General features: G+C 43.0%; 1 protein-coding gene across 1 annotated transcript in view; it reads left to right on the top strand.

The window, feature by feature from the left end:
- The window catches only part of PPFIBP2 (PPFIB scaffold protein 2), a 119,833-nt gene that overhangs the window by 556 nt on the left and 103,373 nt on the right, over positions 1-15,904 (top strand). Inside the window, exon 2 of the mRNA XM_075837791.1 lies at positions 9,805-9,887. Coding sequence (XP_075693906.1) covers positions 9,824-9,887 — 64 coding nt within the window. The 5' untranslated portion in view covers positions 9,805-9,823. The remainder of the gene's footprint in view (positions 1-9,804; positions 9,888-15,904) is intronic.

The following is a 15,904-nucleotide window of genomic DNA, read 5'->3' on the forward strand; positions in this document are numbered from 1 at the left end:
GCTACAAAGTACACAGTTCATACATTTCTAGTTCATCTATAGAAATTCTTCTGCAACATTGTAGCCAGAAGTTACTTGTGAAGGTTTTAGATGGTTATTTATCCGGTATCGTTGACTATAGGGGGAGGGGAGTTCTTTGTATTTAAAATGTGTTAGAGACCATATTGACTGTGTTTTCTTCATGCTAAAATGTGTTTGCAAAATAGTGAGGTGTGCCCAAGAGCTCACACAGGGTATAAACTGACAGAACTGGTAGGACAAGGTGAGGAGTTGGGCCGGTACCATGTCTTGTAATGAATGCAGTTACATACACCTATTCTGCGCACAGTGAATCACTTATTCATTATTTCTTTGCAGGGTTCATATAGATTCATTAGCTTGAGGCATTATTTGATGATGAAAGACGCTCAGTGAGGATAACATTTTCCACTATGGATTAGAGCACATTGTATTGTCTGCCCAACTTCAACATGGCATTATTTATGGGAACTAAATCACTCATTGTGGTTGGATGTAAAGTAGTTCCAGTATGACTGTCTAGATTGGAGCGCCCCCTGTCACAGCAGTCTGGTTGTGTAGTCTGGAGCGCCCCCTATAACAGCAGTCTGGCTGTGTAGTCTGGAGCGCCCCCTATAACAGCAGTCTGGCTGTGTAGTCTCGAGCGCTCCTATAATAGCAGTCTGGTTGTGTTGTCTGGAGCGCCCCCTATAACAGCAGTCTGGCTGTGTTGTCTGGAGCGCCCCCTATAACAGCAGTCTGGATGTGTAGTCTGGAGCGCCCCCTATAACAGCAGTCTGGATTTGTAGTCTGGAGCGCCCCCTATAACAGCAGTCTGGCTGTGTAGTCTCGAGCACCCTCTATAACAGCAATCTGAATGTGTAGTCTGGAGCACCCCCTATAACAGCAGTGTGGCTGTGTTGTCTGGAGCGCCCCCTATAACAGCAGTCTGGTTGTGTGGTCTGGAGCGCCCCCTGTAACAGCAGTCTGGCTGTGTAGTCTCGAGCACCCTCTATAACAGCAGTCTGACTGTGTAGTCTGGAGCGCCCCCTATAACAGCAGTCTGGCTGTGTAGTCTCGAGCACCCTCTATAACAGCAGTCTGACTGTGTAGTCTGGAGCGCCCCCTATAAAAGCAGTCTGGCTGTGTTGTCTGGAGCGCCCCCTATAACAGCAGTCTGGATGTGTAGTCTGGAGCACCCCCTATAACAGCAGTTTGGATTTGTAGTCTGGAGCGCCCCCTATAACAGCAGTCTGGTTGTGTAGTCTGGAGCGCCCCCTATAACAGCAGTCTGGCTGTGTTGTCTGGAGCGCCCCCTATAACAGCAGTCTGGATGTGTAGTCTGGAGCGCCCCCTATAACAGCAGTCTGGTTGTGTAGTCTGGAGCCCCCTATAACAGCAGTCTGGTTGTGTAGTCTGGAGCCCCCTATAACATCAGTCTGGATTTGTAGTCTGGAGCTCCCCCTATAACAGCAGTCTGGTTGTGTAGTCTAGAGCCCCCTATAACAGCAGTCCGGCTGTGTTGTCTGGAGCGCCCTCTATAACAGCAGTCTGGTTGTGTAGTCTGGAGCCCCCTATAACAGCAGTCTGGCTGTGTAGTCTGGAGCTCCCCCTATAACAGCAGTCTGGTTGTGTAGTCTGGAGCGCCCCCTATAACAGCAGTCTGGCTGTGTAGTCTGGAGCGCCCCCTATAACAGCAGTCTGGCTGTGTAGTCTGGAGCGCCCCCTATAACAGCAGTCTGGCTGCATTGTCTGGAGCGCCCCCTATAACAGCAGTCTGGATGTTTAGTCTGGGGCGCCCCCTATAACAGCAGTTTGGATTTGTAGTCTGGAGCGCCCCCTATAACAGCAGTCTGGCTGTGTAGTCTGGCGCGCCCCCTATAACAGCAGTCTGGCTGTGTAGTCTCGAACGCTCCTATAACAGCAGTCTGAATGTGTAGTCTGGAGCACCCCCTATAACAGCAGTCTGGATGTGTAGTCTGGAGCGCCCCCTATAACAGCCGTCTGGCTGTGTTGTCTGGAGCGCCCCCTATAACAGCAGTCTGGCTGTGTTGTCTGGAGCGCCCCCTATAACAGCAGTCTGGATGTGTAGTCTGGGGCGCCCCCTATAACAGCAGTTTGGATTTGTAGTCTGGAGCGCCCCCTATAACAGCAGTCTGGCTGTGTAGTCCGGCGCACCCCCTATAACAGCAGTCTGGGTGTGTAGTCTGGAGCTCCCCCTATAACAGCAGTCTGGATGTTTAGTCTGGGGCGCCCCCTATAACAGCAGTTTGGATTTGTAGTCTGGAGCGCCCCCTATAACAGCAGTCTGGCTGTGTAGTCTGGCGCGCCCCCTATAACAGCAGTCTGACTGTGTAGTCTCGAACGCTCCTATAACAGCAGTCTGAATGTGTAGTCTGGAGCGCCCCCTATAACAGCAGTCTGGCTGTGTAGTCTGGCGCGCCCCCTATAACAGCAGTCTGACTGTGTAGTCTCGAACGCTCCTATAACAGCAGTCTGAATGTGTAGTCTGGAGCACCCCCTATAACAGCAGTCTGGCTGTGTAGTCTGGAGCGCCCCCTATAACAGCAGTCTGGATGTGTAGTCTGGAGCGCCCCCTATAACGGCAGTCTGGATGTGTAGTCTGGAGCGCCCCCTATAACAGCAGTCTGGATGTGTAGTCTGGAGCGCCCCCTATAACAGCAGTCTGGCTGTGAAGTCTGGAGTGCCCCCTATAACAGCAGTCTGGCTGTGTAGTCTAGAGCGCCCCTTATAACCCCCTATATCCCGCCACAATAAACGCAACAACTGCTATTTGTTGTGGGTTTTACCTCCCCATTGAAGTCAGTATAGGATCAACTAAGCGGGTCACACTGGTATGGGGAGACTTTAATATTCCATATAAATTACACATCGTACCCATGTGGGCTCAAGTTCCGATATTGCACTAGAATCACCTTTGGGATGAATGCTGAAGGCTTCGACTGCATTAGAAATTGTGGAATAATCTGTAATGACATTGATAATTGTTGGAGGTGGATCCTTTTAAATATAATGTTATCTTGCAGTTTCTGAAGGAATGAAAATAAGCCGGAGATAGAACTAGCCCTGACAGCCTTATCCAACCTGACAATTCTAGATCTGTCTTTGAATTCAACTAGACACGGGACATCTAGACGTCCACTCTGGAGGACCAGGCGTGTCCATGATTACATGGGCAGCCATTGATTTGAATGAATTAGTGTTTTTTGGGGTCGGAAAACCCCTTTAACAAACGTTAAGGTGGGAATTTATTAGGACTGGAGTTTGAGTAAAATGGGCATGATTTATTAAGAGGCGCACGCCTCTGAAAGTGTAATTAAACGTTCGACAAACTTCTGACATGTCATAGTGACATGTCAGAAGTTTTGATTGGTTGGGGTCTGAGCACTGAGAACCCCACTGATCACTAAAACGAAGCGGCAGAAGCGCTTGTGTGAGCGCTCAGCCGCTTTGTTTCTGTTCGGCTTTTTGTATGGAGTCCGTACTCCGATACATTGATTTACGGAAAAAGCCAAACAGACACGAAGCAGCAAAGCGCTCACACGAGCGCTTCTGCCGCTTCGTTTTAGTGATCGGTGGGGGTCTCAGTGCTCGGACCCCCACCAATCAAAACTTCTGACATGTCACTATGACATGTCAGAAGTTTGTCAAATGTTTAGTTACCCTTTAATAAATTATGCAGGGTTCATGTGCTGGGTAAAAGCAAGGACAATTTATGGCAAAATTTATAATAAGTTTGTCGGGGACAGAATTATTGCAAATTAAATTTTTTGTGGCCTTTTCAACTTTTCTACGCTAGAAAGCTGCCATAGAACGTTTAATAAATCCCCCCCAAGTTGTTGCAAATGTTTAAAAAATATATAAACGTAACTTTTGAATTAGGCCGCTTAACCAGTCAACAGGTCCCCCACCGTTTCCTGTTGTCATCGCATCACATGGGCTGTGTGACCATGGCAGCCAATCACTGGCCGCGGTGGTTACCTGATGTCTATATTGATGCCACTTGGCACATGATAACATGTTATTGTTATTTGGTGGCAACAAATTGAAAAAGTAAGTTTTAGAGCCTGTTCACATCAGCGTTCGTTTTCCGTTCATGGCTCCATTTGCATTACCGTTGATTTCAATGGTAATGCTTCCATTTCAGTTGGTTTCCGTTTTTCTCCATTCCGTAAAGTTTCAGATTTTTTTTACGGAAACAATAGCGAAGTCGACTGCACTTTTGTTTCCGTAAAATAATGGGAAATTTGCAGGACGGAAACAAACTGAACAACTGAAATGGAAGCATTACCAATAATACCAATGGTAATGCCAATGGAAGCGGTAGTTTCCATTCGACTTCCCATTCATCTCTTCCTCTGACTCAAAGGTTGAATGGAAGCCCAACGCTGATGTGAACAGGCCCTTAGACATTTTTTTTTCTACATTTGCAGCACCTTAGATATCAAGTCTACGGTCTTCCTAAAGTATTATTTAATGGAGCAGCCTGAACCACTGGAGGTGGATTCTAGACTACCTCTAATTACCAGTAGACATTGCAGCTAAGCTGTAGTCACCGATCATAAGGCCACGTTCAAATGTGGTGGATTTGTTAGGAATTTCAAATCTTCAGGGTGCCCAATATGTTGCCTATTTTATTGCTAAATTTTTGAGCAGATTTCACACTTTGCCATGAGAAATCAGCGGCAAAATGTAACATGTGGATTCTTCTACGGATTCACTGCAGCTTTAAACCACGCCTACTTCACTAGACCACACCCACTTTTCCAGACACTTTTCAAAATTGTCTAGAGAGGTGCCAAAAGTGTCTAAATATATCTGGCGCAAGACATTTAATCCAGTTTTTTGGTTGCAAATTAAGCCAGAATTATGGCGAATTTAGCTTAGTAAATCACCCCAATGTTTTTTGCACAGGCGAATATGCTTGGCTTCCCTCCTATTAGCATCTGCTGCGGGCCTCCTTGTATCACTAAATATCCAAGGGTCACATAGGTGATCACCCCATCAATATGGCATATATATGGAATACGCCTTTCAGTCGGGGACCTGATTTGATGTCCTCATGTACCAGTATTCCGATGCGTTGAATTGATCATTAATCATCTAGAACATTTTACCGAATGTATAATTACCGCCAACCACTAAGATTGTAGCCCCGTCCCTTGTAATGACATAAGCTACATAAAACGTTGCCACCTGTATCCTCTTCATTGCTAAGAGCTAATGGTGTAAATGAGCTATGTTTTGTTTCTTTCACGCTGACTATTAGAAGTCCATCTGCTTTGGGCTATTTGTAGAGCAGGTTCATGTAAGGATCTCATCATTCAGGGGACGAGACTGCTAAGCTGGAGGACCGATTCCTGATCTACATGTGACTGCCAATCACTGAATGAGTTCATTTTGTAATTACAGGTTCATTGTTTCAGTATGGTAACATTAGCATTGTAATTTTTTATCTTAAGTAGCTTTGGCATGGATCTAAGACATTCAGATTTTCCTAGCCAAAAAGTATTTTAAGGTACTTTTACACCGGCCCATTTAGGCCGGTGCAACGAGCGCCGATCAACGAGACAGCTTGTTGATCGCCGCTCGTTTGCTCCTTTCACAAGGGACTAGTCTGGGATCGAGCGCTCATTTCTCCGATCGCTCCTCCCCATACATTATTATCATATCGGCAGCGCATGCTGCCAACAACGATAGTATTTTTCAAATTGAAAACTCTCCGATCAGCAGATGAACGAGCTCATTCATCTGCTGATCGCTGCCCTGTTTACACAGGGCAATTATCAGGAACGAGCGTTATATGAATGCTCGTTTGCCCGATAATTGGCCAGTGTAAAAGGGCCTTTAGAATACTAAAACATGTAAAATAAAATAAAAATTTGACTACGCTATTGATTCCATCAAGATGATGGAACCCTTGCACAACGGAGACAAACGGAAACCATTGGCATCGGATCCGTCACCATTGAAATCAATGGTGATGGAAACGGAAACCTATGGTTTCCGTTGGGGTCTGTCAGGACTCAATTCCGACAGAAAGCTCCAACGGAACGTCGGAATGGAGCCCTACCGCAGATGTGAACGAAGCCTTAGTTATGAACTTAGATGTGATTGATAACAAGTGGATCATACGTGTCAGAGACATGCAGGACCCACTGACACTGAACCCGTCAGTCCCGCAGATCTGACGGATTTAGGTCTCAGCACAGGATACAGCTGCTCTGTACAGGATACAAAGCAGCTATATCTCCAAAAGTAAAAATCATTTTTAATAAAAAAGTATTTAGAAAGTTGTACCAAACACACCGATACACATTTTTATTTAAAAAAAAAGATTTCAAAGGTGTACATAGCCTTTAAAGAGGCTGTCACCAGATTATAAGTGCCCTATCTCCTACATAATCTGATCGGCGCTGGAATGTAGATAACAGCAGTGGTTTTTATTTTGAAAAACGATCATTTTTGAGCAAGTTATGAGCAATATTAGATTTATGCTAATGAGTTTCTTAATAGACAACTGGGCGTGTTTTTACTTTTTACCAACTGGCCGTTGTACAGAGGAGTGTATGACGCTGACCAATCAGTGACCAATCAGCGTCATACACTTTTAAAATACCAAGCAAATAGATGGGGGTCCCTTGTTAGGACCCTCATCTATTAGCCAGAGTAGAGATTGGCTACAAAGTGCGTCTCTTGATCTGGAATACTCGGAGGCCCCATGCATTTCACGGACATCCCATTGATTTTAATAAGAGTTGTGTAATGCTCCATTTCACCTGTGGCGGTGCCGTAGGGATATTGTATGCTTGCTGCTAGATTTTCCCACACATTACACCTGATTTCTGGGGGTTCTGCAGTGGGCACCTGTGATCAGCTAATCATCATGTAACACTCCTAACAAATGCAGGCAAAAAATTGGCCTATTATTAGATCATCTCTTTTATAATATAGGATCCCTCAAAAATAAGGTAGGGAGTCTCACTGCTGGGACCACCATCAACCAAGTCCTCCAGAGTGAAAGGCACTTTTTGTAGTGCAGATCAGATTATGTAGGAGATAGGGCACTTATAATGTGGTGACAGAGACTCTTTAAGTCTACAAGTACGAGACGCGCCTTACGAGATGGGATTCCATTTAGTTGTGTGTGGGGAAAATAGCAGCTGGGAATTGTTCGGAAAGTGATATTCCATAGGTGTTTTTTTTTGTTGCCAAAGATGAGTTCAATCCATGGGCTGTCAGAGCACGTTGGGTGTTGTAGTTTCCCAACAGCTGGAGACCACTGGTAAAATGTAGGTGTATGTTTGCATAGACCTGATTTATTTGATAGTATTCATTTTGTTGCTGCTTGTCCTTTTTGTCCCCCAAATCCTTTAACTCTTTCAAGCAGAGTTCTCTTCAGTCTGATTATTTTTGCTTCTCATAGGTTTGGATTGATTTGGTGACTGGTGCATTTGTGTGTCTTTGATTTCCTTACTGTCCACAGTCTTCTCACGTCTTTACCTATGCTAGAGCCCATAAATTGTGGACAAGAAGTATAAATCTGTTATCAATTAAAAGTTACTGCAATAAGGAGAGATATGTGTGTACCCGTACATGGGAGGTATATATTGTAAAATTCTCAAACAATTTGTAGGATGCCTCTGTATTGAATAGTGTAGTCGACTATGCTATTCCATACAGTAAAAAAAAAATTGGTATTCCGACGCATACTTCACTGACATATGCCAAAAGGACACTTATTTGGTATACATTGGGTTAATGGTGCCGTATGGATACAGTAGGTTCAGCGTATGTGCATATGCCGAATATAGATTAAAAACATTATATGAGAAGAGCCTAACTGTTTTTTCAAGTAGGTTCTTCAGCCATCCCCAAAAGGGTCTACTTTTTTTTATTTTTTTGATAAACCGCGCCACTCGGCCCATGGAGGGCTATGTCTGGTATTGCAGTGCATCTCTGTCCCATTCACTTGAACTACAATACTAGACATATTCCATCAACAAGAGTGGAGCTCTTTTTAAAAAAAAATAAAAAATACCACTTTTTATATTCTCATACAACTTTAAACATATAGGGCCGTTTTGGTTTTTTTTACTTTCATTTTTGAATTATTTTACATAATGCATGGATCTTCAGCCAATGGGGAGTCATGGCAGTCGCTAACAGCATCAAGCTCCACCTCTGTAGGCAGAAGTAGTCACAGACAGTGCTCCTCCTGAATCGCTCTGTAGCTTCCTGCCAGTAGAGGTCTCCTATGGAGGGAAGGAAAGCTGGGGGAAAGTCTTGCTGTGACTACTGGGAGTGATAGTGCTCTTGGGGGAGTGTTGCTGTCTGCTCTGGAAGGGGAGCTCTACTCAAACATCATTTGAGGTGTTGGCCCCCAATAGTTAAAGGCCAGGCTTGTAGAGCCCCAGTTGCCGTGCATAATTTGTCCTAGTTTGTCATTGAGTTCTCTCAACTTTTAAATCTGCAGCTAGACCAGGCTAAGGTTTGTCTAAGCCTGACTTAAATGCAGAGGTCCTCCAAAACCATGCCTACCTATGAAATTGGCCCATGTGTGTTTGTGTGTTAGTTTATTTGTATATATGGGTGTGATAGTAAAATTGGATTATAGACCAACAGACCCATGTAAATGATACTGGTTATATGGCAACCAGCTCTTATTATGATCCCATGTTACGTTCAAGTGGTCCTCTATTTGAGCTGGCACCCTGCTATGAGGTCCAGGGCACAGACTGTTATACCATTACTTGGAAGGGAGGTTAAATATAACACGTTGCCTGGAGTTTCCCTTTAACAGGAGAACACAGTAATAATAACCTGGATACACATGTCATTCCTGCTTAACTTCTACATAGCACTGAGAGTCCTGCGTGACATAATCAGGTTATGAAATCATATCCCATGGCTTGTCGGCTTCGGGGTAACTTCTGTAAGACGTAGACAGAAATCACTAGTGCATGAGATCTGATCATTTATTGACAAACCTCTGAAGTTTGTTGGAGCTTCGAGTGTTTTCATCATTCCAAAAAATACACAGGGAATTTTTTTTAATATTATAATATCAGTTGCACTAAATATAAGACCTCCAAAAATATTCTACAACTGTGGTCTTCACTGGGCGGCTTTCAGGGGCTGCTGGCTGTTGTGGTTTCGCAACAGCCAGAGAGACCTTGTTTGGAGACCACTGGTCTAGCATTGATCTTAGGGACTTCATCTTCACCGACGTCATATACCATCAAATGCCCGTCTGCCATTTGATTGGAAATATGTTTAGGTTGTTGCTTAGCAACATATACCACAAATAGAGGGTGACAATGCTGGATCCCCACCCCCCCCCCCCATGGAGAATGATGGTGTCACTCAATGTAAGAGAACATCTGGGGGTGGCTATGGATACGTCCCAAGCAATTTATCTCCTAGTGCCAGAGAGCGAAAGATTTCCTCCTCTTGCCAATGGATTTTTTTGGTGTTTACTTTTTTTGGATATCAAAGGCGTCTGAGTACTGTTAGGGATCTAATAAATATCATCTGAAAATTTATAAAATTTTTCTATAATTGCTGTTTTACTTGATCACAATGTGATCACATGAAACCTAATGTACTATTCATTTACTTCCCCTTGTATATACAGTGACATCATATTCCTTAGCGCTGTAATGAGATTGTCACCATTCACATCCGTTAATGCTAATAATAATGACCTTAATCATCATGAATGCTATATATTGTGTTTTAGAAAAATACAAATGTATAAATTACATTTCCTTTTCCACTTTCTAGGTGACAGACTACATCAAACATGGCTTCAGATGCCAGTCATATGCTTGAGGCAGCCTTAGAGCAAATGGATGACATCATCGCAGGTATTGGTGTGATGCAGACTTTTACTAGCTAACCAGTTGTAGAACCAGTTATCGACTAACCACTGGTTGGGACATACTGGCAAATGTAATTTAGTAGCAGAAGAAAATGTGCCAGTCCCCTGTATCATCTATAGATATCCTGTATTATTATTTTTTGGTAGTGTTTACCAAGGATAGAGGGGTCACATAGGACAAAAGTGATAAAACCCTGAGGCCTATGTTATACAATGGGGGGGGGGGGTGTATCAATATTGAAACAAGGAAAAAGTAGGGAAGTTGGTCACTTCTTAAACCCTTCTTCAAATTGAAGCAAGAATCTCTTTGCTCAATACTTTTTGGATATTCTGAGCAAATACTGAATTTTCCTTGCACCGCCAGCCTACGACATAGGGAAAGCGCCCAGTGAGAAAGCGTGGAAAGACGTTGGCACACCTTGACCACATTGAATCCAACTTTCTGGAACTGGAACCCCGGCGATCAACTGATTGCCAAGCTGCGGCTGGCCATACATTTCCCCTCAAGGAGAACTGTAGTATTACATGCCAGGCCAGTCTGTCAGAGCAAATCAGCGAGCGAGGACCTCCCTGTGACATCCATGGCCAACCCCTTTAAAATATTACTATTATCCCAGCTTCCTGACTCTCATCAATGGGACAATCTGACATCAGTAGAAGAAAATGAATTTGTTGGAAAAAAAACAACCTTTTAAGTGGTTATCCGTATGACCATAAGCTGATCACAAAGTGTCCCCCTGGCCGGGACCTCAAGTGATCAGCTGCAATCTCTGGGGAAAGTGTTCAATTTCCCTGCAGTTCCTCGACAGTGCCCATTCAAATCAATAGGTTGTCTGCGTAATACAGAACAGGTCCCCCAGTCACTCATAATAACCGCTCTCCACTCTAGTCAAGAGATGAGGGTCCTGATCAGAGGATTACCCTCTATTAGCTTAGAAAACTTTTGCATGTCAGTACAACCAGTCAATGTCAGGTTAGGGCAAGCTCAGGGTCATTTTTTATTTATAACGGCTAAATTTCTATTACTTGGGGATAACATACAACCTCAACATTGCTATGAAGTGCTTTTTCTTTAAAGACCCGCAGCATGCAGCTTAATTTACTGTGGAATTTTACAGGAGGTCATGCTAGGCCTACAGGGAGTAAACTAATCAGACCTGGAAGCTTGTTAGTATGTTTTACTTCTACAACACAATAAAAGCTGCCAAATCAGCAAAGTCCGAGCTGTTCTAGGGAAAAAAATTTAAAAATTAACCAGTAATTATTCGTAACCTGTAACCTTCACATGTCCCTTGTGTGTTTCCAAAGTCAACATTGACACTGGTGTGAGCAAACAGGGCAGTGAAATCTCAGAGAAAGAAAGTATGTTTACTTTTATTTATTCCTAATTGTTGTGTCATCTCACAATACAAAACTAAAGTAGTAACAAAGAGTTTTATACTGGAAATAATCACTTAAATGTAATCAATTCCTTACATGTCAAGGTCAGAATCAACTTAATTTGTTTCAAATTTTGTGCATTTTAATCACTTTACTCCAGGGATTGTCTAGTTGAGAAAACCCAATTTTAAATACCTATTGGTGAATTTTGAGTTAAAAAGGGGTGTCCACTGTTCAGGACGCTCATCTATTAGCCAGAGTGAGGGACTACAAAGAGTATCTCTAACTTTGGAGGACCTGGCACCACCCAAACATTACAGCGACAACCCATTGATTTTAATGAGGACTGTGTAATACTTAATTTCCCCTGTGGTAGTGCTGCAGTAAAATCAAACACTTGCCAGGTACCATGTGGGACACATTGTGATCATCTTACATTTCTGGAAACCATTCTAACCAGAAGGAATAATCTGCAAATTTATATGTCCTTCTACAAGGTTCATGTCATTTTGTTGATTTGATTTTAAAGGGGTTTTCCCAGAATAATAAATTATCACCTATACACCGGGTGCAGTGAGGAGGATCTGGGGGTTCGAAACCCCCGTTCTACCAATCGGTGGGGCTCGAGCGATCAGAAAATGTATGATTCTTGGAAAAAGGGATTGTCTGGATCCGGTAACCTCTATCCATATGGCTTATTAGGACACATAGCTGAAACATTAAGACAACCCCTTCTCCAAAAACAGACACTCCAGCAGTCAGCTGATCACTGCGGGTCTAGCTCCTCGAACCCCCAGCGATCAGCTGTTGGCACCAAAGGAAATTTCACCCGGCTATAAAGTTCCTTTGCATGGGCAATTATATAGTACATAGTAGGGCCGAGTCTGCCAAAGCGGGAGACGCTCTTAGCTGCTCTCACTTTGGCTTATACAGGGAGTTCTGAGCGGAGCACTCCCGTCCATCTCGTCCATATGCCCTAACAGGGCATATGGACCGTGGTTGTTTAATTTTCAATAGCAATACCTGTGCTTTCCTGGTAATGGAGCATCAAAAGGAAATATCTAAAAATATCTTAATATAACATTAGAAACCGGATGTTCTAGACGAATTCCTTAACATTAGAGCAGTTATAAAATATCCTTAAAAAAAATATAAAAAACTCCTAATTTTGGCATCTGTGGTGTCCAAGATCAACTCTCAGGAGCCACGATATATCTTAGTATGGATTCTCCTTTACTTAGAAAAAGAAAACAATCTCCTACATTACAAGGCCTTCAGATCAATCTGACAAATCTTTGCCCATTCATTTTGCTTCTTCACATTTCTGTTTAAAGTGGTTCCTTCAAGTCAAGACGTATAATCAAAATAATTTGAATCGTGCAAAGATGCTGATCGGATGTGACAGCGCTGACGTCGCCTGCGGCGCATTTCATGCTACTGTTATGGGCTCCTACTCCCCCCATTAATAATAGTAAAGGTGCCAACTTGTCAGATGTGATCCTTTCACTTGTTAATTGGTACTAATAATAATATGATTTATCATAGAATGTTATTTTAATAAGTGGACTTTAGGCACATTTACCTAATTCAGTAAACACTATGCAGCCAAAGTATTCATTGGATAATATGTAATTGCCCTGTTACTGACCACCTTATCTTTAGGCCTAATTAAGAGTGAGTCTTTTGGTAAAGTTTGTGATGCGGAAACCACGTCAAAAACTGCGCTAAAAATGTTCGAAAATTGATTTCAATGGGAGGCAGAGCCGTTTTTTCCTGCAAGCAGAAAAAAACGCTTGCGGGAAAAAGAAGCTTCATGCCCTTTTACTCAGGCGTTTCCGTCTCTGACCTCCCATTGACATCAATGGGAGGCAGAGAAAGCGGTTTTCGAAGCGTTTTTTGCCCACAGCGCTCAATGGCAAAAAAATGCAGCAAAGAGAGTGCAAGCAGGTCAAAATTTGCCCCAAAATTCTTGAAGACATTTTGAGGCAGATTTTTCTGCCGGCAAAAAACTCTGTGTGAAAAGGGCCTAAGTGTTGAACTGGGGATCCTTGGGCCCATCCGAGGAAATTATTCTGAGGGTCCACCCCCACCCCCCATCTATGCCGAACATGTGCATGTATAATTTCATTGTAAACTTTTTGTTATTATTACACACACAGGACATATAAATAAGGTCTTAAATGTTATTTGTGAATTTTCCCATAAGGCTACGTTTACATCTACATTGGAGGCTCCATTAGGGGCTTCCGTCACCAATCTGGTCCAAAAAGCCGGAAACAATAAAAAAAAATTGGGGTAAAACGACAGACACCATGACGGAAACCCGGTGGAACCCATTAAAGTCAATGGGTTCTGTCTGGGTGCCGTTGGTGTACGTCATGCAACGGCTCAGTCACTGCCTTTATTTTCGTTGTTCTGCTCCTATGACAGAGCAGAACAATGGACGCAGATGTGAACAGAGTCTAAGAAATAGACCCTAGTGGCAAGTGATGGGTTCCCCTCCAAATAGGGTTGTCTTCTGCTGGTACGTTGGGGCCCCATTATTGTGTCAGAGCCTGTGCCCATAGGAAAATTCTCTTGGACTCAGTCTGACCCTACCTGCGGTTACCATTACTTAAAGTACAGCAATGACAGTAAATTTTTTGCAGGGTAAAATACTTATATTATAGTGCAGTACAAACCCATTATTAAAGTAAAAATACTGCCAAGGAAATTTAAAACTCAAATTTGACTGAGATTTAACCAACCAACCCATTCACAACCCCTCTAATGGACATTGTACCTTTAAAGGGGTTCTCCACTTTCGACTACCTTTACTTGTTAGAAGGGTACCTTGACAATAGGCTGATCGCAAAGTATCCCCCTGCTGGGACCCCTAGCGATCAGCTGTAATCACAAAACACTGCAGTAAGTGTTCAATTTCCCTGCAGCCTTCAAAAAATGAAAGAGGGAAGGGGACGTGGGGAGGGAAGACAAAAAGACACAAGCGCTCCTCTAAGGTGAACGTTTGGATATTTTCTTAAAAGCAAGATAATAGTGGTGGAAGTGTATGAGATATTGGTGAGTCAAAGGGTAGTGATGGTACTCACCCTATGTGGTTGTGCAGGACGGTCGGCACAACTCAATTTTATTAGTACTAACAGTATGCAGGCATCTGGACTGGGCACCGGCGGTTGGTAAACACTCGGTCATCCGGTGGAAGACAGTATCCAATAGGTTTCGGAAAAAAGGGGATCCGCCCTTCTCGTGGCACTCCTGTGATACTTGTAGGTACCCTAGGTCCTAGGTTGAAATGCGTCGCAAGTTGATATATTGTTTTATTAATTCATTTGGCAAATATCATCTCCAAGGAATAAAAAAAAATTGAGGATTGTGGAGTTACTCTCCAACAACGAAAGACTAAAGCTATCTACAAGCATCAGAGAAGCGCCACAAGAAGAAGTGATCTGCTTTTTTCCGAAACCTACAGCATAATTTCCCTGCAGCGCCATCACAGGAGAAATTAAGCATTACACAGTGTCCTTTCATATCAATGATATTGCAGGACCGGCTCCTGCAATATCATTAACAGGTCAAGCTCTTTGTAACAACTCTCCATTCTGGCCAAGACTTGAGGTTTCAGAAAATGGCAAGCCCCTTTATTACTCAGAATTCCCTTGTAGGATATATGAAAACGGGTTTTCTAAACTGGACAATCCCTTTAAGTAACATAGTGTAAACTGTAGGGTATGATCTAACCAGGCCAACCACATTACTTCTAGAAAATTTTTGGTTAGGGGTGTACCATCCATGAAACAAAGAGATAATTTTGCCTCAGGTTGGAACCCTTCCCCGACTACAGAAGTTAGATATACAGTCCATTTTAGCAAATGAATAGTCCATCCCTTCACTTTCCAATCTCCAATTTGGAGAGGAGGGACACCATTTGACTCTGATGGAAATAGAGAGTATGGATTAGGGAGGTCAAATCTCCAGTCAGATGTGTTACTTTTTTTATTTATTTGCCCTTCTTATGGTATTGACCTGAAGCCGGGATTTAGATATCTTGGTTCAGGGCTTTGCTCACAAAAATGAATTGAACAATGGAGCTCTTCAAGTTTATTTATTGGTTCATATTCAGCACAACCTCCTCCTAGTAACTTCACGTCCCACATCAATTAAGATTTTCCAGGAGTGACGAGAAATGCTTAAGATACTATAACATCTAGAAATACTGGGTTAATGCCCATCTGCAATCACCATTAACCAATCTTAAGTAGGACTCTTTAAGCATATTGGCTCAGAAAACTGTCTGACAACCAATATGGCCGCTATAGTAGTCCACTGGGGGTTGTCACTGAGTTTTCCCAGACTCCTGAATCGCAAATCTGCCGTTTTAGACAGCAATATGTTTGGGGTATATATCATCACATAGCTGGAGAGATTTATTGTTCAGCAGTTTGGAAACTCTACATGACAACCTCTGTAAAAACTCTATCCTGCCCATATTACAGAGAGCCTATAGGCAAGGAAAGGAGAGCTACAGGCTGCTGAAGGGTGAAGGTGCTACTTTCCATTGATAAGATATATTATAAAGTTTCATTTATTCACATGTACTATTGATTTATACAAAAAAAGTTACAC

Source organism: Rhinoderma darwinii, chromosome 9 (genome assembly GCF_050947455.1).
Source record: "Rhinoderma darwinii isolate aRhiDar2 chromosome 9, aRhiDar2.hap1, whole genome shotgun sequence".
Taxonomy (NCBI): domain Eukaryota; kingdom Metazoa; phylum Chordata; class Amphibia; order Anura; family Rhinodermatidae; genus Rhinoderma; species Rhinoderma darwinii.